Source organism: Ornithorhynchus anatinus, chromosome 3, assembly GCF_004115215.2.
Source record: "Ornithorhynchus anatinus isolate Pmale09 chromosome 3, mOrnAna1.pri.v4, whole genome shotgun sequence".
NCBI lineage: Eukaryota > Metazoa > Chordata > Mammalia > Monotremata > Ornithorhynchidae > Ornithorhynchus > Ornithorhynchus anatinus.
Genome location: NC_041730.1, coordinates 8781691 through 8807507, shown reverse-complemented (window position 1 = coordinate 8807507; position 25817 = coordinate 8781691). Strand labels below are relative to the sequence as shown.

General features: G+C 52.2%; 1 protein-coding gene across 1 annotated transcript in view; it reads left to right on the top strand.

Moving 5' to 3' along the window:
• Positions 1-25817, top strand: part of OTOG (otogelin) — a 126639-nt gene that overhangs the window by 85951 nt on the left and 14871 nt on the right. The window contains exons 35-49 of the mRNA XM_029061316.2: positions 589-757; positions 2396-2541; positions 3637-3726; positions 4959-5142; positions 11773-11993; positions 13549-13687; positions 14496-14690; positions 15635-15844; positions 17043-17147; positions 18436-18546; positions 20303-20407; positions 21804-21902; positions 22619-22659; positions 23093-23168; positions 24800-24978. Of these exons, the coding sequence (XP_028917149.1) occupies positions 589-757; positions 2396-2541; positions 3637-3726; positions 4959-5142; positions 11773-11993; positions 13549-13687; positions 14496-14690; positions 15635-15844; positions 17043-17147; positions 18436-18546; positions 20303-20407; positions 21804-21902; positions 22619-22659; positions 23093-23168; positions 24800-24978 (2070 nt within the window). The remainder of the gene's footprint in view (positions 1-588; positions 758-2395; positions 2542-3636; positions 3727-4958; positions 5143-11772; positions 11994-13548; positions 13688-14495; positions 14691-15634; positions 15845-17042; positions 17148-18435; positions 18547-20302; positions 20408-21803; positions 21903-22618; positions 22660-23092; positions 23169-24799; positions 24979-25817) is intronic.

The window sequence follows — 25817 nt, the reverse complement described above, 5'->3', positions numbered from 1 at the left end:
ACATCCCAAGCTTTGCCCAAACCCGCACCCACTGGCCTCTCGAGCCCCGGCACCTACCCAGAAGAGCAGCACGGAAGGGATGGGGCTCCATGCGAAGAAGCCTGATTGTGGGTGGTCTCAGGGGCTGGGCTGGCCTGTGAGGGTCAGTGGGTGTCCAGCAGCTGGCCTATATCCCCAGGACAGGCTGGCCCTCATGGGATGCCAGATTTTCCGCATCGCTCAGCTATCGCACCATTTTGGACCGCTTAGAATCAGTTTTAGAAAGAGAGGAGGGCCCTTCCTTCCCTCTCTGCTTGCCCGTCTCTCCCTGAGAAATCCTCGCCTCCCGTAAGATCCAAGTTCCTGCCACCGGGATGAGGAGGACCCAGACTGGGGATTAGGGGTGGGAAAGGAGAGAACCTATATGCTGTGATGGGGCAGAGGAAACCAAGAGGTGGGGCTTCCTCTGTGGGATCCCAGATCTCTCGCCCACTATGGACCCTCTGGCTGGAGGGCTGCTGATCCCACCCGCCCGGTCCCCATCTCTCCCCATCCCCTCCCTCCAGCCTCATGGCTCAGGGTGGTGACCGCGGGTCCCCCGTGTCTCAGCCCGTCATCGAGGCGGAGTGCGTCAGGCACCTCTGCCTGGAGGGCCAGCTCATCCAGGTGAACCGATCCCAGCACTGCCCCTTCAGCGCCGGGCCGCCCAGCTGCGGGCTCAGAGGGCCCGCCGTCCGTGCCCGCGGAGACAAGTGCTGCCCGCAGTGGGAATGTGCATGTGAGTTGCTGCTGCTGCCGTTGCTGCTATATTCCCTCCTCTTGGGTGTGTAATGGGGGTGCAAATTGTATAAGGGGAATTTGATTGAAGCGCCTCCGTGCCTTATCGGATCTACGGACCCCTATTAGAAGGATTGAATTACAACCCGCTAATGAGCCATGCCTGCTGTGATTGACATAATAATTACCGGTATTTGTTAAGCGCTTACTAGGTGCCAAGTACTGTGATAACAATAGTAACAATTACTCGGTACTTGTTAAGCACAAACTATGTGCCAAGCTCTGTTCTAAGCACTGGGGTGGACACAAAGTAATCAAGTTGGAAACAGTCCCCGGCCTATGTGGGACTCACATTCTCTTAGTCTCCATTTTCCAGATAAGGTAACCGAGGCCTAGAGAAATGAAGTGACTTGCCCACAGTCACACAACAGACATGTGGAGGAGCTGGAATTTAAATCAGGTCCTTCTGACTCCCAGGCCCATGCTCTATCCACTAAGCCTTGCTGCTTCTCACGCCTCTCTTATTACAGCCAAGGTGTAATAAGTGATGATGAGGATGATGAGAATGGTATTTGTTAAGCACTTACTATGTGCCAAGCACTGTTCTAAACTCTGGGGGAGATACAAGGTAATCAGGTTGTCCCACGTGGGGCTCACAGTCTTAATCCCCATTTATACGGATGAGGTAACCGGGGCACAAAGAAGTGGCTTGCCCTAAGTCGCACAGCAGACAAGTGGCGGAGCCGGTATCAGAACTCTTGTCCTCTGACTCCCAAGCCCAGGCTCTTTCCACTAAGCCACGCTGCTTCTAATCAAGTCCCAAGTGGGGCTCACAGTCTAAGTAGGAGGGAGAACAGGAATTGAATTCCCCATTCTGCAGGTGAGGGAACTGAAGCAGTGAGAAGTTTAATGACTTACCCAAGGTTATGCTGCAGATACGTGGTGGAGCCGGGAATAGACCACAGTTCCTCTGGCTCCCAGACCCATGTCAGTCATATGACATGATCTGATGCTGGGTGTTTTTGCAGGGGTGTTGTTAGGGTAGGGTTATGGAGGTGGGGAGGAGGGCCCCTCCTTCATATCTTCCCTCCGCTTATTCCTTTGAAAGGCACCAGTTCGCTCCCATTTGTTTTACGGATGAAGGAAATGTTTTGGGAACGTAGCACTAGGCAGATGTGGGAAATACTATCACATTCATATAGGTATCTTTAAATTTTATATTAAATATTATTTATATTAATTCTGTCTCACCCTCTAGAGTGTATCCTAGCTGGGATATGCAGAGGCACCCAGAAGGTTGAATGCTATTGATAATAATAATAATAATAATGAGAATAATGGTATTTGTTAAGTGCTTACTATGTGTCACACATTGTTCTAAGAGCTAGAGTAGATACATACTAATCAGGTTGGACAAAGTCCATATCCAAATGAGATTCAAGTCTTAATCCCCGTTTTACAGATGAGGTAACTGAGGCCCAGAGAATTCAACTGAGCTGCCCAGGGTCACACAGCAGACAAGTACCAGGGCTGGGGTTAGAACTCAGGTTCTTCCTCTCCCAAGCCCATGGTCTATCCACTAGACCGTGTGCTATTGCGATTGAACCCATCCTTCCTTCCCAACCTTCTTCCCTGCCAGGCCGCTGCTCCTTCTTTCCCGACCTGAACGTGGTGACATTCGACGGGAACCATGTGGCTGTATTTAAAGAGGCCGCCTATGTGGTCATCCAGAGCCGAGACGAAGTGGTCACCGTCCACGTCATGCACTGCGAGAGCGAAGCCCTGGTGATTACTCCGGATTCCCTCCCCCCCCCGCGGCAGTGAGAGGCGGCTCGGGGACTTGGGGTTGGGGCTCTCCCGACAGTGTCAGAGGTGTTTTGATGATGGTAAATGGCCCCTGCTCTGAGCTGGGAGCTCTGAGCCACCTGGGCTAGACACAGAGGGGAGTTGCCTGGTGCTTCGGTCAGAGGGGCCGAGACCCCATCAGGCACAATCTGGTGTGGAAAGCGAGAATAGGTAAACGTGCCTACAAGGAGTGAAATCCTGTAGCTCGGGCTGGGCTGATGCAGGGCCTGGCAGAGCAGAGCAAGACAGGACTGACTTCTGGTGAGACAGGTGGCCTATCGGCAGCCAGCATGCATACTTGGTGGCCCAGGGGACTACAGGTCTAGCTATGGGCTACCTGACGCACATCTTTCTTTGTGGGCAGGGAACATGTCTACCAACTCTGTGGTATTGTATTCTCCTACGGGCGAAGTGCAGTACCCTGCACTCAGATGGGAATACCATCGACTGACTGATCTTGCCTCATCAAACCACCCGTGGGCTGCCTCATTACCCCCTGTAGGGCAGACCCACTCAATGCAGGATTTTTCCATTCCTTTTCAAGACTTCCCCAGCCAACTCCTTCTCCCCTCTGTCTTCCTCCTCTCCTCCTCTTCCTTTGCCTCCTTCTCCTTTTCCTCCTCCTCATTTTCCTCCTCCTCCTTCCTCTTGTCCTCCTCCTTCTTTTCCTTCTTCTTCTCCTCCTCTTCTTCCTCCTCCTCCTTTTCCTCCTCCTCTTCCTTCTCTTCTTTCTCCTCCTCCTCCTTCTCTTCCCCCTCCTTCTCTTCTTCCTCCTCCTCCTTCTCTTCCTTCTCTTCTTCCTCCTCCTCCTTCTCTTCCTCCTCTTCTTTGTCCTCCTTCTTCTCTTCTTCTTCCTCCTCCTCCTCCTTCTCTTCTTCCTCCTCCTGGCTAAGGTTCCTGGCTAAGACCTCTTGAGAATTTGTACCTGGGACCTCTGGGGAAGTGACTGTCTCTGCTTGGGTCCTGGGAGTGTCCTAGGGTGGAGACCTTGGGAAATGTCTAGATGAAGGTGGATTGATGGTGCTTTCCCATCAGGGCCATTTGAGTTCACGCCCACTGTGCCTGGCAAGGATGAGTGTAACCCACCGGGACAACGAGGTCATTGTGGACCGGCTCAACAGAAAAGTAAGGACCTCCATTCTGTTTCTTTTGTTCTTTATAAAGTCACTCTTGTGTCAGTCCTCTAGACCATACACTACTTGTAGGCAGGGTACATGACTACCAACTCTGTTATACTGTACTCTCCCAAATGCTTAGTACAGTGCTCTACACACAGTAAGCGCTCAATGAAGGACGCAGAGTGGCCTAGTGGATAAAGCACGGGTCTGGGAATCAGAAGGATCAGGGTACTCATCCCGGTTCCGCCACTTATCTGCCGCGTGACTTTGGGCAAGCCATTTCAGATCTCTATGCCTCAGTTAACTCAGCTGTAGACCAGCAGACAAGTGGTGGAGCTGGGATTAGAACCCAGGTCCCTCTGACTTCCAGGCCTGTACTCCATCCATTAAGTCACGATGCTTCTGCCGTTTGCCTGATGTGTGACCTTGGGTAAGTCACTTAATTTCTTTGAATCTCAGTTCCCTCATCTGTGAAATGGTGATTCAATACCCGTTCTCATTCATTCATTCATTTATTCATTCAGTCGTTTTTATTGAACACTTATTGTGTGCAGAACACAATAATTTCCACTTAATTTCTTTGAATCTCAGTTCCCTCATCTGTGAAATGGGGATTCAATACCCGTTCTCATTCATTCATTCAATCGTATTTTTTGAACACTTATTATAATGTTGGTATTTGTTAAGCGCTTACTATGTGCCAAGCACTGTTCTAAGCGCTGGGGTAGACACAGGGGAATCAGGTTGTCCCACGTGGGGCTCACAGTCTTAATCCCCATTTTACAGATGAGGTAACTGAGGCATCGAGAAGTTAAGTGACTTGCCCAAAGTCACACAGCTGACAAGTGACCGAGCAGGGATTCGAACCCATGACCTCTGACTCCAAAGCCCGTGCTCTTTCCACTGAGCCACGCTGCTTCTCTATTGTATGCAGAACACTGTACTAAGTGCTTGGAAGGTACAATACAGGAATAAAGAGAGACGCTCCCTGCCCAAACCTCCTACTTGCAATGTGAGCCCCACGTGGAAGTTGATATCTTATATCTACCCCAGCACTTAGTACAGGGCTTGGCACAGAGTAAGTGCTTAACAAATATTGCTATTATTATTATTATTACTACCGTTGATTAATTGATCTATCAATTGGTGTGGCTCTGTATCCATGAGAGTGTATGTTGATCAGGTGGGGAATGTCTGTGTGCGTACCTGAAGGTCGACACTTCACTCTGTTTCTCTTAGGTGACTGTGAACTCCAAGTTTGCCCTTTCCCCAGTCCAGAAATATGGGTTCAAGATCAAGGACACTGGAAACATGTATGTGATCAGGACACCCTTAAACAGTCGCATTCAGTGGTTTCACAGCTCTGGGCTGATGGTTCTAGAATGGAACGGAACCAGAGAATCCTCCACCAGAGGACTCTGTGGTGAGTGAAGTGGGTTTCCTATGGCTGGGTGGGCTCTGGTTCTGGTTAGTAGTGCTTAGTACAGTGTTTTGCACAAAGTAAGCGCTCAATAAATACACTACTTAATTCAATCAATATGAATGAATGGATGAATGAATGAACAAACTAGGTTTGGGAGCTGGGCTGTCCTTCCCCACCCCTCCACTTCCTGGCCGTGAGGTCTGCCCCCATTATCCCACTTTCTCTAGCCTCCTTTCCCCATTATACCCTGCAGAGTTTTTGTTTTGTTTTGCGGTCCGTCTCCCCTTTTAGACTGTGAGCCCGTTGTTGGGCAGGGATTGTCGCTATCTGTTGCTGAATTGTACATTCCAAGCACTTAGCACAGTGCTCTGCACACAGTAAGCTCTCAATAAATACGATTGAATGAATGAAATGAATAATGGTACCATGGAACACTCGATCTTCTTCTTCCAGGGTGTCAGCCCCTTCCTTAAGGGGGTGTGACACAGGCACTCAAGACAGTGATTTATTTCTTCAGGCCTCTGTTTGGAGCCTCGTAAGGATGGTTTCCCACCCAAAGTGCCCATCACATGTCAAGGCTGGGTTTAGGGCCTGATATCGTTGATCTGTGGGTCCATGGAAGTTGCCCCAAGAATGAATGTTAAGTAAAGAAATCAGAACACTGTGAGCCCCGTTCAGGACGGGGAGTCTGTTTGACTTGATTATCTTGGACTTATGCTAGTGCTTAGTACAGTGCTTGGCAGATAGTAAGTGCTTAACAAATACCACAATTATCGTTTGAAATAAGGTAACCTAAGGATTAGTGCTAAATACCCCCTTCTTGGGCCTACTGGATAGAGCAAGGATCTGGGAATCAGAAGGTAATAATAATAATAATGTTGGTATTTGTTAAGCGCTTACTATGTGCCGAGCACTGTTCTAAGCGCTGGGGTAGACACAGGGGAATCAGGTTGTCCCACGTGGGGTTCACAGTCTTAATCCCCATTTTACAGATGAGGTAACCGAGGCCCGAGAAGTGAAGTGACTTGCCCACAGTCACAAGGTCTGGGTTCTAAACCCAGCTCTGCCACTTGTCTGCTGTGTAACCTTGGACAAGTCACTTCATTTATCTGTGCCTCACTTACCCCCTCTGTAAAATGGGGATTAAGATTGTGAGCCCTATGTCGCATCTACCCCTGCACTTAGCACAGTGTCTGGCGCATAGTAAGGGCTTAACAAATGCCACAGTTATTATTATCATTTTTTTAAATTCTTACTCTCCCTACCACCAACCTCCTTGACCATGCTAGGTTTATAGGCTGGATTCACTTTAGGGTCCTTGGGAGAGCAGTATAGCACATGGAGTTGGGATGAAGGAATTTAAAGCTCTTGTAGAATCAAAAATTGTGAACGTAGATCCTGAGGTAGTGCAGATGCAAATCATCAAATCATAATCAGTCAATGATATTTATCGACCACTTACCGTGTACAAAGCACTGTACTAAGCGCTTGGGAAAATAAAATACGACATTCAGTTGTATTTACTGAGCGCTGCCTGGGTGCGGAGACTGTACTAAGCACTTGGGAGAGTACACTATAACAATAAACAGGCACATTCCGTGCCCGCAGCGAGGTTACAGTCTAGAGGTGGTAGATGTGATTCCCTCCCCACAAGGAGCTTACAGTCTGCAGGAGGAGACAGACATTAAAATGGAGTAGGGATAGGGGAGATGGGAGAGTATGAGGCTATTTCCATAACTTCTATGGGGCTGGGGTGAGTATCAAAGTGGTTAAGGGGTTCACGGCCAAGTGCGTAGTTTATGCCGAGAAGAGGGGGATAGGAGAAATGATGGCTTAAACAAGGAAGGCCTTGGAAGAGGTGTGATTTTTTTAATAGGGCTTTGAAGGTGGGGTGACTGGTAAACTGTCGGATACGAAGAGGGAAGGAGTTCCAGACCAGAGGTAGAATTGTGTCCAACCCACTTAGCTCGTATCCACCTAGAGTTTAGTACAGTTCCTGGCCCATAGTAAGCACTTAACAAATGCCATAGTTATTTCCCTCTAGACTATGAGCTCACTGTGGGCAGGGATAGTCTGTCTTTATTGCTGCATTGTACTTTCCCAAGTGCTTAGTATGGTGCTCTGAACTCAGTAAGCGCTCAAAAAAATGCGAATGAATGAATTAATGAATGAACACATACAAGATGCCAGTGGTGAAATAAATGAGACTGAGGTACAGATCGACCCAGTAAACCAGACCCAGCTTGGTTTACACTGGCAAAGGGAAATGGAAGTCGAAGAAAATTATCCAGAGAATTCAGGCCCCCGCTCAAATCGCTATGGGTGTTAGAGGAGTAATTTTTCTTAACAGAGTTTTGATCATATGGACTGACTGTATTGATTTCATTGACCAGATAATTGCTCAATTCTCCTTTTCGCCTTGCCTGTGTTACCTCATACCTAAAGACCCACATAAGGGGTTTATTTATGGCTCTCCAAGCATTCATTCATTCATTCAATAGTATTTATTGAGCGCTTACTATGTGCAGAGCACTGGACTAAGCGCTTGGAACGGACAGCTCGGCAACAGATAGAGACAGTCCCTGCCCTTTGACGGGCTTACGGTCTAATCGGGGGAGACGGACAGACGAGAACAGTGGCGATAAATAGAGTCAAGGGGAAGAACATCTCATGAAAACAATGGCAAATAAATAGAATCAGGGTGATGTACATCTCATCAAACAAAATAAATAGGGTGATGAAGATATATACAGTTGAGCGGACGAGTACAGTGCTGAGGGGGTGGGACGGGAGAGGGGGAGGAGGGGAGGGAAAGCGGGGAGAAGAGGGTTTAGCTGCGGAGAGGTGAAGGGGGGCGTAGAGGGAGCAGAGGGAAAAAGGGGGGAGTTCAGTCTGGGAAGGCCTCTCGGAGGAGGTGAGCTTTAAGTAGGGATTTGAAGAGGGGAAGAGAATTAGATCGTCTGAGGTGAGGGAGGGCGTTCCGGGACCGCAGGAGGACGGGACCCAGGGGTTGACGACGGGATAGGCGAGACCGAGAGACGGTGAGGAGATGGGCGGCAGAGGAGCGGAGCATGCGGGGTGGGCGGTAGAAAGAGAGAAGGGAGGAGAGGTAGGAAAAGGCAAGGTGATGGAGAGCCTCGAAGCCTAGAGTGAGGAGTTTTTGTTTCGGGCGGAGGTGGATAGGCAACCACTGGAGGTTTTTAAGAAGGGGAGTGACATGCCCAGAGTGTTTCTGCAGGAAGATGAGCCAGGCAGCGGAGTGAAGAATAGACCGGAGCGGGGAGAGAGAGGAGGAAGGGAGATCAGAGAGAAGGCCGACACAGTAGTCTAGCCGGGATATTACGAGAGCCCGTAGCAGTAAGGTAGCCGTTCGGGTGGAGAGGAAAGAGCGGATCTTGGCGATATTATAAAGGTGAGACCGGCAGGTCTCGGTAACGGAGCGGATGTGTGGGTGAACGAGAGAGCCGAGTCAAAGATGACACCGAGGTCGCGGGCCCGAGAGACGGGAAGGAAGGTCGTACCATCTACGGTGATAGGGAAGTCTGGGAGAGGACCGGGCTCGGGAGGGAAGAAGAGGAGCTCAGTTTTGCTCATGTTGAGTTTTAGGTGACGGGCCAACATCCAGGTGGAGACGTCCTGGAGGCAGGAAGAGATGCCAGCCTGAAGAGAGGGGGAGAGGACAGGGGCAGAGATGTGGATCTGCCACAAATCTATCTAAGCTCCTAGTGGGCAGGGAATGTGTCTACCAACTCTGTCGTATTATACTCTCCCAAATGTTTAGTACACTGTTCTGCACACAGTAAGTGCTCAATAAGTGCCACTGATTGATTGATTGCAGTGAGCATTTCTGTTTTCAGAATAAATCCTGGGAGTCTTTTGGCTGAAATGTTATCATCCCTTCCCCCAGAGGCCTGGGCCTACCCGAAAAGAGCTCGGTTCAAGGCCTGCCCAGGACAAACCTTGCCTCTAGATTGTGTCTTTCCGGAATGTTTGACCTTAGAGGGGGCAGGAGGGCTCAGTCTCTCTGTGGCTGGAATGAGATTCACTGATAGAAATGTCCACCATTGTTTGAATTATGTCCTGCTGTGAGATCCAGCCTGAACCCCAGCATATAAAGTTCACCGCTTCCTGATGCTATCTTACCAATTTTCAGAAAGGGCAGTTCTGTGGAGAGGCATATCCGATAGCAGCGGGAATCGCTCTCTGGCCTTTCCCTGGGGCATCGTCAGCACAGTGAGGGGAGGAGTGTGGGACAGGAGTAGCAGCAATTGAAATTTCGTTATAAGATTCCATTTGCTTTGGATTTCTTCTTTTCTTCTCTTTATCCAGCCCTAATCCTCTTTAATGTTCATTTTACAAAAAAGGCAGAGACTGGAAAGACCCAGATAAGACATTTCATTAGGTCTGCGATTACACAGCCTGGAGGCCTCCTAGACCTTTGCCAATCTGTCGTGGGATCCAAGCCCTCACTGTGAGCCTCCCAGCTCTCAGCGGATGGGGAAGGAACTTAGATGAGTTAGACCCAGATGCTTAATCACTCAGTCAATCATATTTATTGAGCACTTACTGTGTGCAGAGCACTGTACTAAGCGCTTGGGAGAGTACAATATTAGGGAAGCAGCGTGGCTCAGTGGAAAAAGCACGGGCTTGGAAGGCAGAGGTCATGGGTTCTAATCCCGGCTCCGCCGCTTGTCAGCTTTGTGACTTTAGGCAAGTCACTTCACTTCTCTGGGCCTCAGTTCCCTCATCTGTAAAATGGGGATGAAGACTGTGAAACCCATGTGGGACAACCTGATCCCCTTATATCCCCCCCAGTGCTTAGAACAGTGCTTTGCACATAGTAAGTTCTTAACAAATACCATCATTATTATTATTATTATTATAAACAGACACATTCCCTGCTCACAACGATCGTAGAATCTAAAGATGGCAGGGGCTTCCCTGAATCGGAAGCCCCAATCCCTCCATGAAAAGGGCTTGTGAGCAAGCCCCTGAGATGTCTCGCCTTACCTCAGTTTCTCCATCTGTAAAGTGGCTGGGGGCCACTTAAGGGGCCTACGACTATACTGACAAATGGAAAAGGATTTGAAGAGAGCAGGCCTCCAAGGGTTGAATTCTTGTCCTCTTAAGAGCTCAATGACTATTTTTTATGATATTCATTAAACGCTTAATATATGCCAGGCACTGTCCTAAGTGTTGGGGTAGATACATGCTAATCAGGTTGGACACAGTCCATATCCCAGATGGAATTCACAGTCTTAATTCCCATTTTACAGATGAGACAACTGAGGTGCAAAGAAGGTAAATGACTTGCTCCAAGTCCCGCAGCAAAGTGGTGGATCCGGAATTAGCACCCAGCTCCTTCTGATTCCCATTCCCGTGCTCTATCCATTAGGCCATGCCGCATCTCTTCAAGGTTCTACATACCAGAGAGTTGGAAGAAGAACGGCCAGTTTCTTGAGGGCCTGTCTCCCTGCTGAGCCGTTGAAGATCTGAATAAAGAGGAAATTATGAATCTGTGCCTGTCAGAGGCCAGGCGGGTGGCAGTGGGAAGACGAGAATCATGCCTCGATTCAGATACCCGCTGGCGGGTGCATTCATTCATTCAATCGTATTTATTGAGTGCTGACTGTGTGCAGAGCACTATTTAAGCACTTGAAAAGTACAATTCGGCAACAGAGACAATCCCTACCCGATAACGGGCTCACGGTCTAGAAGGAGGAAGACAGACAACAAAACAAGTAGACAGACAACGATGATGTGTCAATCAAGTAATCAATCAATGGTATTTTTTGAGTGCTCACTGTGTATAGAGTACAATGCAACAGAGTTGGTAGACATGATCCCTGCCCACATGGAGCTTACCGTCTACACAGGAGACAGAAAATTAAAATAAATTACAGACAAGAGAAATAATGACATAAATAATAGTGATAATAATATTTAATAAAATTGCTTACTATGTGCCAAGCACCGGAGGAATACAAGATAATCAAGTGAGACACGGTCCCTGTCTCACATGGGACTCCCAGTCTAAAAGAGAGGGCGAACAGGATTGAATCCCCATTTTACAGAAGGAGGAAAGCGAGGCCCAGAGAAGTCAAATGCTTTGCCCAAGGTCACTCAGCAGGCAAGTGGGGAAGCTGGGATTAGACCCCAGGTCCTCAAATGATCAACTTTCCACCATGTCACAGGCCAACTGAGGTCCTAGGTGACCAGCCTGGTCTAGGTTACCTCCTTCTCCTCCTCTCCCCGCTCCCTCACCAGTGAGGTTTAGTGGGAGTGACTGATTTTTGTCTCCAAATCACTGGTGGACATAGTGATTAACCTAAAAGTTTGGAGCCTGGATTGGCTCAAATTAATGTGGTCACACCCTTGGTGTGAGCCCTTGGCCAATTCACTGACTCAGTGAGTTTGATCATTCTATAAACCAAACAATAAACATCGGTTGGAAAGTAACCTGCCCTTCTAGAGAGAGGGATATTGGTTCACTGGTAGCGGTTTTCTTTCTCCTCTCTGAGCAGGCTGGGGAGGAGGGTGGGCTGCTGTAGTGGTTCCGTGGGCTGGTAAAGTCTTCTGTTTATCTGCAAGGCTTTGGTAAAGCTTTGGTATGGCAAAATGTCTTTGCAGGCTTCTGTGATGGAGAAGTGGGGAATGACCTCATGCTGCCCAATGGCACTGTCCTCGAATATGCAGATGACCCAGCCACTTTTCTGGACAGCTGGCTGGTGCCCACCTCATTGAAGTCTGAGGGCAAGGCCCGCTACCGCAAAGCCAACTGCTCCACCACAGATTGCTCAGCCTGTGTCCAGATGGTGTCCAACTGGACCTTCCGCCACTGCCATGCTCACGTACGTTTTTGCGTCCCCGGGGGCTTGGGGCTCCAGCTGGGTTGGAATTATTCTGTGACGTCCAGACCTGGGCAGGAGTATGGTCATCCAGGCCTGGACAGGAATGTAGTCATTCCAGTCCTGGGTAGAAACATGGTCATCCCAGCCTGGGCAGGAGCCTGGTCAATCCTGACAGGTGTATGGTCATCCCTTCCCTGGGCCGGAGCATGGTCATCCCTGGACACTCCTGGACAGGAGTATGGTCATACCCTCCCTGGACAGGATGAAGCATGGAGCATGGTCATCCCACCCCTGAGGACGAGTCCTTACCATGAATTTAAGCCAGAACAGCTCCTACCTTTAGGAGGTTCCATAAGCAAGATGCCCCTGAGACCAAGCTCCACCCCCTCCCCATCCCCAGGAAGTGTCCAGGAGCTCAGTTACGCAGGCGGAGCTCAGGACGCTCACCTCAATGACTGGGCAGGAGCCGTGCCCCGGGGAGGTCACACAGGCAACCGGGGCTACTTTCTCACCCATCTGGCTGATGGAAACTGACTGTCCGCCCCCTACAGTGTTGATGACAGTCTCTCCTGGAAACATAGGAAGGGGCCACACAACACATAGTGGAGAGGAGTTTGGGAAATTATCCGGTTTATTTGAACAATGCAAATACCCAAGCTGGATTCATCGGGCCAAAACACAGGACCTGGGTTCTAATCCCAGCTGTGTGATCTTGGACAAGTCAGTTCACTTCCTCTCTGCCTCCATTATCTCATCTGTAAAATGGGGATTAGACTGTAAGCCTCATGTGGGAGAGGGACTGTGCTCAACCTGGTTATCTCGATTCTAACAATGTTTAGAACAGTGCCTGGCACAGAGTGAGTGGCTAACAAATACCCTTAAAAAAAGCCCTCTGCCTCCAGTTATTAATAATAATAATTGTGGTATTTGTTAAGCATGTACTACGTGCCATGTACTGTAGAAGAAAATTGGGTTGGACACAGCCCCTCTCCCACATGGTGCTCACAGTCTCAATCCCCATTTTGCCAGAGGAGGTAACTGAGGCACAGAGAAGTGAAGTGACTTGCCCAAAAAGTCACACAGCAGACAAGTGATGGATCCAGATTTAGAGCCCACGTCCATCTGACTCCCAGGCCCGTGCTCTATCCACTACGCCATGCTGCTCAGTAGTTTACACCAATCGTATTTTCGGGATAACGAATGCCCTCTTCACTTCAAGCCTGGTAAAAGCAGAAACCCCATCCATACTCTGCCGGCCCCCGCCCCTTCCTCCTAGCCCCCTTGTTGCCACCTCAGTGGATTAAATGCTGTCACCTTGCACCCCTACAGACGGGGAGGGAGGGGAGGAAGGAGGGACGGGTGGGGAGGGCACTTCCCCCTAAGACAAGACTGCGCGCTCGTCCTCTAGACTGTCAGCTCCTTTTGGAGCAGGACATGTGCCTATCAACTCTGTTATATTGTTGTGCCCTATTCTCCTCAGTGCTTAGCACAGTGTTCTGCAGACAATTAGCTCTCAATAACTACACTGACGGATGGATTGTACTGTCTGCCCCAGGTGTCCCCGAGAGAGTTCTGTGAGCTGTGGGTCCGGGACACAGAGCTCGTCCAGCACCCCTGTATGGCGCTGACTGCCTACGTGGCCATGTGCAACAAGTTTGATGTCTGCGTGGAGTGGCGGAGCCCACATTACTGCCGTGAGTGTCGGGGGCTTCCGCTCAGGGGGGCTCTGGTGAGAGGGGATGAGAGGGGAGGCCTGGAGGGTCGGGGGCCACTGAGGGTCCTCACACCTGGGGAGGGAGGACCCTGTGGGGACAGTATTATTTTTATTATTATTATTAGGGAGGGTGCCCAAGAGGAGGGAGTGGTAGGGTCCTCGTTCATGGCAGAAGATGCTTGGCACACATTAAGCACCCAATAAAGGCGACTGAATGAAAAGAAGCCGCAGCCTCCGCACGGAGCTGGGGAGAGGCCCATTCCCCACCATCCCTCCCCTTTCCTCGTCCCCCACAGTTTATCCCAGGGAACAGATCAGCCGCCTGTCTGTGCCACTGATTCTTTCGTCTCCCCCGAAGATGGTCGGCTCCCAGAGGGCAGGGATCGTGTCTCCCAACGATTGTACTGCACGCTTCCGTGTGCTTAGCTTAGTCCAGTGCTGCGCACCCCGCAAGCTCTCAGAAGCAGCATGGAGTAGCGGATAGAGCACGGTCCTGGGATGCAGAAGGTCATGGGTTCTTTTCCCGGCTCTGCCACTTTTCTGTGGTGGGACTTTGGGCAAGTGACTTAACTTCTCTGTGCCTCAGTTACCTCATCTGTAGAATGGGGATTGAGACTGTGAGTCCCATATGGCACAAGGACTGTGTCCAACGCGATTTGCTTGTATCCATTCCAGCACTTAGTACAGTTCCTGGCACATAGTAAGCGCTTAACAGATACCGGAATTCTTCTTCTTCTCATTATTATTAATAAATACCACTGACTGATGGATTGATTTTGTGCCAGCAGCTTTTCCCTGCCCCGGAGACTCTGCCTACCAGCCCTGCCTGGCAGCGTGTGCCACGGCCCGGACGTGCCGGGAGAGCGACCAGGAGGTCCAGGAGACTGACCTGTGCCAGGGGCTTAGTGAGGGCTGTGTCTGTCCGGAGGGGACGTTGTTGCACAGACCCTACGCCCCTCTCTGCGTCCCCGAGGAAAAATGTGGTAGGTGCCCCTTCCGGCTTTGACTCCTCGTCTTGCCGAGCATCAGCCCCTGGAGTTGGGGGACGGGGGCGGCGGGTCTACCCTGTTGCCCCTTGTTGACATCAAGTCCTTAGCAGAGCCACGGGGCTCAGCACGACTCACAGAGCCCATGCAGGATTGTACCCACGTCTCTTCACTTATTTACCCTTCTCGTTCACCTTTTCCATTCTCCTGCTATTACCGGTGATATTTTTGTTCTTCCTCCTGCTCTTATTCTTTGAAAATAATTGATTTCTCATTCATTCATGAGAATCAGCCTGGAATAACGGATAGGGCATGGGCCCGGGAGTCAGAAGGCCACGGGTTCTAATCTCGGCTCCGCCACTTGTCTGCTCTGTGGCCTTGGGCAAGTCACTTCACTTCTCTGGGCTTCAGTTCCCTCATCTGTAAAAATGGGGATTGAGACTGTGAGTCCCATGTGGGACAGGGACTGTGTCCAACCTGATTTGCTTGTATCCACCCCAATCCTTAGTGCAGTGTCTGACACATAGTAAGTGCTTAACAAGTACCATGACTATCGTTATTATTATTATTATTATCATTGACTGGCTGATACCACCTGTTGCTCTCTGCTAGTGAACCTGGAGGTTATTTAGGAATCCGAAGTCAGATCCTGCCAGGCAAATAGACTTTCCTCAGGGCACCGTGGGAGAGGCTTTACTTCTTTCGAGTTACAAGGAGTGCCTCAGTAGCCCTGAAAATTTAAGGGTGTCCTCTCTGTGGGGCCCTTGGGTCCGGGTAATAGCCCACCCCAAAGTGTCTCACGGATGCGCTAGTAGCGATCGGTACTGGATGCCGTCTTTCTGCACTGACCCGGGTTTGGAAGCTCCCAGTTCCCTGTGCTCCTGCAGAAGAACGTCCGAGAAGCCCCCGACCCTGAATTCCCCTCCGTTGCCTTGACCCAGCTTGCACGGACAGCTCAGGAGCCCCCCGGGCCCTGGGGGAAACCTGGAACGCCTCTCTCAGCGGCTGCTGCGTGCACCGGTGCGTCGACAACGAGACCGTCATCCCCGTGGAGCCCCCCTGCCCCGAGCCCCCCCGGGGGTGCCGCCGCTTTGGGGAAGTGGCTTTGATGCTGCCTAACGACCACTCCTGTTGCCCAAGGACCATCTGTGGTGAGAGAACCCACCAACCTGCCCACTCCCTGGGCCCTGGGATGGGGCCGGGGAAAGGGGCCTTGAGGTCGAACAGGGGCATGGAGAGGAGCCAGGGCCCAGTCAGGGAATGGGTGGGTGGAGAGAATTGGAGAATTTGAGAATTCGGGGCCGACCCAAGGCAGGCATGTCCTGCGGCTGCTGCCGGTCCCCACTTTCTAAATGGGGCAGGTGAAACATTTGTGTCCCACAAACCCCCGTTGGAGACAACCTTTCCCTCTTCCTTGCTCTCCTGTCCCACTTTTGCATTTCATCCCTGTCTCACACACAGGTGTCCAGGAAGGCACCTGGGCCGGGCACGATGGGATGGGCAGCTCGGGGGTAGCCTAGGACATCGGCTAGTAAGTGGCCAGTTTTGACAGCTTGGGTCAAGCAGAGAGCTTTGGCGGCCATCACGGGACTGACCTGCCGATGCTCAGAGAGCGAAGGGACTCTGCTCCTGTGAGGAAGGAGAAGGAGCGTGACCTGTGGATGGAGCCCGGGCCTGGGAGTCACGGGGACCTAGGTTCTAATCCTGGCTCTGCCCCTTATCTGCTGTGTGTGACCTTGGGCCAGTGAATTCACTTCTCTGGGCCTCAGTTACCTCATCTATAAAACGGGGGTGAAGACTGCGAGCCCCATGTGGGACGGGGACTCTGTCCGACCCGATTTGCTTACATCCACTCCGGTGCTTCGAACGGCGCCTAGGACACAGAGAGCGCTTAACACACCACAGTTGTTATTATTCTTATTATTGAAGGCGGGGCACCGATCCCCCAAGGTGGGTTATTCCCTCTTAGAGCTCCTGAGGCACGAGTGAGCCCTGTGTTCTGAGAACAGCGATTCAGGTTCAAGCGAGAAGAACGCTGTGGGTGAGCCTGCAAGGAAGGGATGCTAGCCCACTCTCCTGAAGGTTTGGTGGAGATTTTAGCCGAGCCGAGGGCTGGAGAGTGGGTTTTATCCTCTGCTCATCTGAAAAGCCAACTCTAGTCTGTAAGCTTCCCCTTTTGACTTTCAGCTCCTTGTGGGCAGGGAACGTGTCTACCAACACTGTTATATTGTACTCTCCCGACTGCTTAGTACAGTGCTCTGCACGCAGTAAGCACTCAATAAGTACCATTGATTGGTCGACTGGCACGCAGGGTTGTCCTTTTCACTGCTCTGTGGTTTCTGTTGTTAGTGTGCAATCAAACACTGTGTGACAGTCTCATCCCCGAATGCAAGAGCTCGGAGAAACTAATCCCGTCCTTCCGGGAAGATTCTTGCTGCCCCAACTACGAGTGCGGTGAGTGTCTGCGGCCCGGCCGGCCCAGATAAAGCGTTGGTCCGCCGAGGCCCTGCAGGAAACAGCGTGAAGACCCAAATGCGATGGCTTCGCATTGGAACAATGTGGGGTCACTTCACTGACACCCCTCTCCCCGCCTAGGAGGGGGTGCAGTCCAGTGGTGGTGGTCATGGTGGGGGTAATAGTAACTGTAGTGGGAGTAGAGAAGCAGCATGGCTTAGTGGAAAGAGCACGGGCTTAGGAGTCAGAGGTCATGGGTTCTAATCCTGTCACATGTCAGCTGTATGACTTCACTTCTCTGTGCCTCAGTTACCGAAAATGGGGATTAAGACCGTGAGCCCCACGTGGGACAACCTGATTGCCTTGTATCTAGGTAGCACTTTGCTTGGCATATAGTAAGCGCTTAACATAACCCATCATTATTATTAGTAGAGGTAGAGAAGCAGGATTGCCTAGTGGATAGAGCATGGGCCCGGGAATCAGAAGGACCTGGCTTCTTTTCCTGACTCCACCATTTGGTTTAGGTTCTAATTCCGGCTCTGCCACTTGCCTGCTTTATGACCTTGGGGAAGTCAATTAACTTCTCTGTGCCTCAGTTTTCTCATCTGAAAAATGGGGTTTCGATACCTCTTTCTCTCCCTCTTAGACTGTGAACCCGTTATGGGATAAGGACTGTGTCCAACCTGATTATTTTCTAATAATCAGTATCAGTATCAGCGCTTAGTATAGTACTTGTCAGATAGTAAGCACTTAAAAATGCCATTATTATTATTATTATTATCATTACTATTACTATTATCACCATCATCGATAAGAAGCAGAGTTGCCCGGTGGAAAGAGCGTGGACCTGGAGTCAGAGGAACTGAGTTCTAATCCCAGATCCTCCACTTATCTGCTGTGTGACCTTGGGCAAGTCACTTTACTTCTCTGAGACTCAGATACCTCATCTGTAGAATGGGGATTCAGACCGTGAGCCCCATGTGGGACGTGGACTGTGTCCAACATGATCATCTTGTATCAATCTACCACTTAGTTCAGTGCCTGGCACATAGTAAGTGCTTATATCATTAAAAAGAAAAAAGAAGACAGGCCTGGGCCAGAGTTCGAATACAGCTGGGCAGAGGCTACGTCACAGGGGCGGAGTTAGTCAAGGACAGGCCCAGGACAGGGAAGGAGTTGGGCCGCCGGGGGAAACCGAGTCTGCACCGAGTGGAGGTGGGGCAGGGCCTAGGCTGGGGCTGGGCATGGGGTGCCTTGTGCAGACTCGGATGCCTTGGTCTGTTCCCAGCTTGCGACCCGGAGAAGTGTGAGCCGGTGGGCCAGGCTCCCCGCTGCCGTCCGGACCAGACCCTGATCGCCGGCTGGCTGGAGCACACCTGCTGCATCTCCTACATTTGCGGTACCGGGGGCCGGGCCGGAAGACGGGGGAGAGGAGGGGACCAACCGGCTGTCGGGGATCCAGCCAACCTACCCCTTCTATGGACTCTCCAACCCCCTCTTATCTGATGCCACGGTGGCCATTCCATCCTCTCTGGCACTTCCTCCGGAGCGGGTAGAGACGGGAATCGACGAGTCAGTCAATCAGGGACCTTTATTGAGCACTCACTCACTCTATGCAGAGCGCTGTACTAAAAATGATTGGGAAGGTTCCAAAGAACAAGTAAACACAATCCCCGCTCTCGAGGAACGGACAGCCTAGCCGAGGACTTAGAGGAGAGACTCAAACACGTTTCTGATGCTCATTTCTGGAGAGAGGTGTGATGGAGAGAAGGATGAAACTACTGGATAATTGAGGTTCGGAGAGATTCTGAGAGGATTTTGAGTACTTGGGCTTGAGGCTGTGGCCTTTGGTCTTGGATAAGCAGAGAAGCAGCGTGGCTCAGTGGAAAGAGCAACGGGCTTTGGAGTCAGAGGTCGTGGGTTCGAATCCCGGCTCTGCCACTTGTCAGCTGTGTGACTGTGGGCAAGTCACTTCACTTCTCTGTGCCTCAGTTCCCTCATCTGTAAAATGGGGATGAAGACTGCGAGCCCCACGTGGGACAACCTGATTCCCCTGTGTCTACCCCAGCGCTTAGAACAGTGCTCTGCACATAGTAAGCGCTTAACAAATACCAACATTATTATTATAAGGCTTTTCCTCAAATTAGGCAAGCAGTGAAGCCTAGTGAAAATAACAGGGACCTGGGAGTCAGAGGACCCAGGTTTTAATCCCAGCTCTGCCATTTGTCTGCTGTGTAACCTTGAGCAACTCACTTAACTTCTCTGTGCTTCTGTTACCTCATCTGTAAATTGTAGATTCAATTCCTGTTCTCCCTCCTGCTTAGACTGTGAGCCTCCTGTGGGACCTGATTACCTTGTATCTACTCCAGTGCTTAATATAGGGCTTGGTATATAGTAAGCGCTTAGTATCGACCACAGTTATTATTATTAGGGTCAAGAGAAAGGCAGGGTAAAGGGGTCAGGGGGAGAGAGGAGGTCACCCCCAAATCGCCACTCCCACCCCTGCGTCAATCTCTCATTCTTTCATCTACTGTATGATGGGCAGTCTCTGACCCTGTGCCTTCCTCGTTAGATTGTAAGCACCTCAAAACCAGGGGCTGAATCTTCTGTCGAATGGTCCCCAGGGATCAATAAATGCCATTCGTGATGATGATGATGACCTCAAATATCTACCTGGACCCTGGAGGACCTATGGCCCAGCTTTGGTCCCTGCATTTTCTGTAAGAGGTGGAGAAATGGGCCAGAAAGGCCGAAAGAGTTAGGCTGAAAGCACTAAGCTGAGCTTAGCCTGGAGAAAGAGAGGACTGAGATGAAGGGTCAGTAGGAAGAAGTCACTGATCAGCAGTGCTCATGCTGCCCTGTGGAGTCAACAAGGAGACTTAGGCTGACAGGCCAGCAGAAAGAGAAAACTGCTAGAATCAAAAAGGATTTTTTGGTCATTAGGGCTTGTGGGGGAGATTGTAAAATCTCTGTCTCTGGAGATTTGCTTTGGACTTTTAGAATTGAAGACAGTGGCTGGATGAGTTGACCCCTCGGACTTCTTTCCAATGGTAGTACCATTCCATTAGGCCCATGGGAGGCTTTATCCTCTCTCTCTCTCTCTCTCTCTTGCTTTTCTTCTGTTTATGAGCCTCATGTCTCTTCCCCCTTCACAGCCTGTGGCGTTTGCTCAGATCAGATCCCCAGGTGTCAGGAAGGAGAGGTGCTCGTGGTGGATGGGAACGTCACTGAGGAGCGCTGCTGCCCACCTTACCACTGCGGTGAGTCTTCTGGATTTCCCTCTAACTTCAGAGGCCAAGGGACAGTGGTTAGGCCCATTCTTGCCCATGGGGCTGGGCAACCTGTGGGCCTGGGAGGGGTGTGGATGGGACACTAAATTCCAGATCCTTATGTTCCTGGAGTTTCCCCATAAACCCAAGCCTCAGGGGAATGGGAGAAAGGGGTGCTTAGAGAAGCAACGTGGCCTAATGGACAGAGTGCAGGCCTGGGAGTCAGAAGAACATGAGTGCTAATCCCGGCTCTGTCATTTGTCTGCAGTGTGAGACCTTAAGTGAGTCACCTCACTTCTCTGTATCTCATTAACTTATCTATAAAATGAGGATTAGGACTGTGAGCCCCATGTGGGACATGGATTGGGTCCAACCTGATCACCCTGAATCTGCCTCACCACAGTAGAAGCTTAACAAATACCATTAAAAAAACCCCAGCCTCCCGGAGAAGCAGCGTGGCTTAGTGGAAAGAGCACGGTCTTGGGAGTCAGAGGACGTGGGTTCTAATCCTGGCTCCGCCATTTGTCTGCTGTGTGACTTTGGGAAGCCACTTAACTTCTCTGTGCCTCAGTTACCTCATCTGTAAAATGAGGATTAAGACTGAGCTCCATGTGGGAAAACTTGATTACCTTGTATCTACCCCAGCGCTTACAGCAGTGCTTAGCACATAGTAAGCGTTTAACAAATACCATCATCATAATCATCATCATCATCATTAGAGCAGTCCCAGAGCTCTCTTCACATTGAAGCAGGGAGGGCTTCCTATAAGCTTGTTGTAGGCAGGGAATTGTTGTGTGGTACTCTCCCAAGTGCTTAGTACAGTGTTCTGCACACAGAGCGCAATAAATACGATTGAATAAATGAATGAATGAATGAATGAGTGAGAGACTGCTCCGAGCCCAGGAGCGGCCATGGGAATGTGCGGAATGGGAGTAGGAGAAGGCTAGTGGGAGGCTGTTTGGAGTGAAAGGAACAGGAAGAAGAGATGCTAGAGAGAAGGGTGAGGGACCCGAGGAGGCAGGTGGGAGCCTGAACCAAGGGGCCTGGACCTGGAACTTGTGCCTTTGAAAAGCCCATCAGCCTCCCCTCCCCTGACCTCCCCAAGGACCAAACGGACCAAAGCCTGGCAACTCTCCCTCTGACTGCAAGACACGAGGAGCCCTGGGGCTGACGAGCCCTGGGCTGGGCGTTGGGTTTCCTTTTTCATGAAAATTTTGTCTGGGCAGCAGCTTGTTTCTTCATGGCCCAGGCTGCTTGTGCTGAAGGTAAGGTGAGGCGAGACCCTGGAGGTGGGAGTGATATTCATAGTACTCCAAACGGGGTCGTTTCCACCCTCCACGTTTCGTGTTTCTGTGGAGAGAAGCTAATTGGACCTTCTTCCCGACAGTGTGTGAGAGTTTCCGGTGCCCCCGGATCAGCTGTGGTGTGGGGACGGCTCTGGTGGAGGTGTGGAGCCCCGCGAGATGCTGCCCCTATCAGACGTGCGGTAAGGTCACCTGCCCGGGGCGCTCCACGGGGAAGCAGCGTGGCCTAGTGGAAAGAGCACTGGCCTGGAAGTCAGTGGACCTGGGTTCTAATCCAGGCTCCACCACTTGCCTGCTGTATGACCGTGGACAAGTCACTTAACTTCTCATTCATTCATTCAGACATCCATTCAATCATATTTATTGAGCGCTTACCGTGTGCAGAGCACTGTACTAAGCACTTGGAAAGTACCATTCAACGACACATAGAGACAGTCCCCGCCAACAACGGACTCACAGTCTAGGAGGGAGAGACAGACATCGAAACGAGTAAATAGGCATCAACGGCATCAATATAAATAAATAGTATTATAGATATAGCCGCATCAATAAAATAAATAGAATAATAAATATGTACATCTATACGTAAGTGCTGTGGGGCAGGGAGGCCGGTAGAGCGGAGGGAGCAAGTCGTGATGATGGGGAGGGAAGGAGGAGCAGAGGAAAAGGGGGGCTTACTCTGGGAGGGCCTCCTGGAAGAGGTGAGCTTTTGCTTAACAAATGCCACAATTATTATCATTATTATTAGGCAGATCCCAGCTCAGAGCTGCCCGGGGCTCCGAGGCTGAGGAGTTCCTGGGACCTTAAGAGAAGACTGATGGGCGGGACCGCGGCTTGGACTGGACTCGAAATAGATGAAAACGGCAGTGACTTGTTTTCCGTTCTTTGTATTTTCCAGAGTGCAGATGCGACACGATCCCGGTGCCTCAGTGCCCCCTGGTACAGAGGCCCCTTCTTACCCCAGTCCCACATCAGCCCCGAGCTGGGGCGGGGAGCCAGGGGAACAAGGAGGGACCGGTCTGATTGCTAATAAGGGAAATGACAAGCAGAGCCACGGGGTGACCGGGATGCTTCTCCGGAGGAGCCTTCAGAAGCGGTCTGAGAAACGCCCCGCGATGATTCCGGCAGAATTCTGCCTCCTCGGCCCCCAATCACGCACAGCCCACGGCTACGCTGAGCATCTCTGGGCCCCGGGCAGGACGCTGTACCGATCAATGGACGGGTGGTATCTACCAGGCTCCGGACTAGGGTTGGGAGTGGACCTGAGTCCTCCCACCCCCAGATCTCGGTCCTGGTTTCCAGAGGCCAAAAGGGGGATCACTCGGCAGAGCCCAGGTGCGGTCTGAGCCTCCGTCCCTCTATCCGTGTCCAGGGGGAGAAGCTCCAGGTGGACAAGAAGTTCCGGGACGGCGTGGAGAATGTCTGCGGCTGCACCACCTATAAGTGCGGTGAGCCAAGAGGCCCGAAGGCAGGGGGGATGAGTTAAGGCAGCCGTGGGGGTGCCGGGCCCGGGGACCCGGGGCAATTCAATGAGAAACAGTGTGGCGCAGGGGCCCGGGAGTCGAAGGTCGTGGGTTCTGACCCTGACTCCGCCACTCGTCCGCCGTGTGGCCCTGGGCGGGTCACTTCACTTCTCTGGGCCTCAGTTATCCCATCTGTAAAACGGGGATGGAGACCGGGAGCTCCACGTGGGGCAGGAACCGGTCCAACCCCCTTGGCTCCTATCCAGCCCGGCGTTCAGTAATGATGATGACGACGACGATAATGGTAGATATTAAACGTCTACTATGTGCCAAGCACCGTTCTAAGCGCTGGGGTAGGTACGGGGGGGGGGTCACGGTCTTCATCCCCATTTTACAGAGGAGATAACTGAGGTACAGAGAAGTTACAGTGCCTGGCGCACAGTCAGGGCTCGAGAAACGCCACGGTTATCATCATTACTATTATCACCGTTCTTAATGCCCTGGCCCCGCGCGTGAGGCCAGCGGTCAGGCCCAACGGGAGGAGTGTTTTAGGACTCGGGGAACGTCACTTCTAGACGAGTGACGTTCAGCAGTCCGGCAAGGTGCCCGGGGGGCTTTGGGGAGGTGGGGCGGGGCAATGGGTGGCGGGTCTCGCCTTCTCCCCCTCCGGGTTTCCAGGGGAGGCCCGGACCCTCTGGGTCCCGCCTTCGGCCCCAGCCCCGTTCCTGGCTCCTCTTTGGGCTCCACCCCCTTTCCGGCCTCTTCCTTTTACCCCGCCCCTTCCAGCCTCCTCCTTCGGCCCTGCCCCCTTCCCGGCTCCCGCTTAGGCCCCGCCCCGTCCAGCCTCCTCCTTTTCCCCCGCCCCTCCAGGCTCCTCCTTCGCCCCTTCCCCTCCTCTCTAGGCCCCGCCCCTTCCAGCCTCCTCTTTAGACTCCACCCTTTTCCAGGCTCCTCTTTAGGCTCCCCCCCTTTCCAGGCTCCTCCTTCCCGGCTCCTCTTTAGGCCCCGCCCCTTGCCAGGCTCCTCCTTCCCGCCCCTTCCAGGCTCCTCTTTAGGCCCCGCCCCCTTCCAGGCTCCTCTTTAGGTTCCACCCCTTTCCGGGCTCCTCCTTCCCACCCCCTTCCAGGCTCCTCTTTAGGCTCCACCTCTTTTCAGGCTCCTCCTTCGGCCCCTCCCCTTTCCAGGCTCCTCTTTAGGCTCCACCCCCTTTCCAGGCCCTCCTTCCCACCCCCTTCCGGGCTCCTCTTTAGACTCCAGCCCTTTCCAGCCTCCTCCTTCGGCCCCATCCCCTTCCAGGCTCCTCTTTAGGCTCCACCCCTCCTTTCCGGGCTCCTCCTTCCCGCCCCCTTCCAGGCTCCTCTTTAGGCTCCACCTCTTTTCAGGCTCCTCCTTCGGCCCCTCCCCTTTCCAGGCTCCTCTTTAGGCTCCACCCCCTTTCCAGGCTCCTCCTTCGATCCCAGCCCCCCCACCTCTGGGGCTGGACCTGGGGCCTCGTCCCGTCCCGTCCGGTCCCCGGTCCCGTCCCCGGTCCCGTCCCCGTCGGGGGCGCCCGCAGGGGTGGTCCCGGTCGATCCCCGCCGGCCCGGCCGTCGGGCCGTGTCCGCTTCCCCCGCCAGTGAGGGAGCGGGTGTGCGTCAGCCCCGGGCGCGGGCTCCTGCGGCCCGGACAGACGGTCGTGGAGCGCGGCGCCGACGGCACCTGCCGCACCTCCCGCTGCACCCACGTCCCGGACCCGGAGACCGACTTCTATCGGATCGACACCACGTCCGTCGACTGCCACCTCAAGTGCACAGCCGTAAGACTCCTCGGGCTGCGGGCGTCCCCGGGCCACCTCTACCCGAACCCTTCCCTAGGCCTCGACCAGCCGGGAGGCCCCTTCCCTTCCCTTCCCCCTTCCCCTTCCCCTTCCCCTTCCCCTTCCCCTTTCCCTTCCCCTTCCCCTTCCCCGTCCTTCCCCTTTCCTCCCTTTCCCTTCCTTCATTCATTTCATTCATTCGATCGTATTTACTGAGCGCTTCCTGTGTGCAGAGCTCTGGACTCGGCACTTGGAAAGTCCAGTTGGGCAACAGAGACAATCCCTAACCAACAAGAGGCTCACGGTCTACAAGGAGGAGGCTGACAACAAAACAAAACGAGTAGACGGGCATCAATAGCCGCCAAAGAGATAAATGGAGTTCTAGATATATACACATCGTTAATAAAATTAATAGAATGATACATATGTACAGATATACACAAGTGCGGGGAAGGGGGTAGAGCAGAGGGAGGGAGTCGGGGCGATGGGGAGGGGAGGAGGAGCGGAGGAAAAGGGGCTCAGTCCGGGAAGGCCTCCTGGAGGAGGTGAACTCTCAGTTGGTCTTTGAAGAGGGGGAGACAGCTAGTTTGGCGGATGTGAGGAGAGAGGGCATTCCAGGACAGCGGTAGGACGTGGGCCAGAGGTCGAGGCCGTGAGGACAACCCGTGAGGAGGTGAGCGGCGGAGGAGGAGTGGTGTGTGCGGGCTGGGATGGAGAAGGAGAGAAGGGAGATGAGGTAGGAAGGGACAAGGGGATGGAGAGCTTCGAATCCAATAGTGAAGCGTTTTTGCTTCTTGCAAAGGTTGATAGGCAACCACTGGAGATTTTTGAGGAGGGGG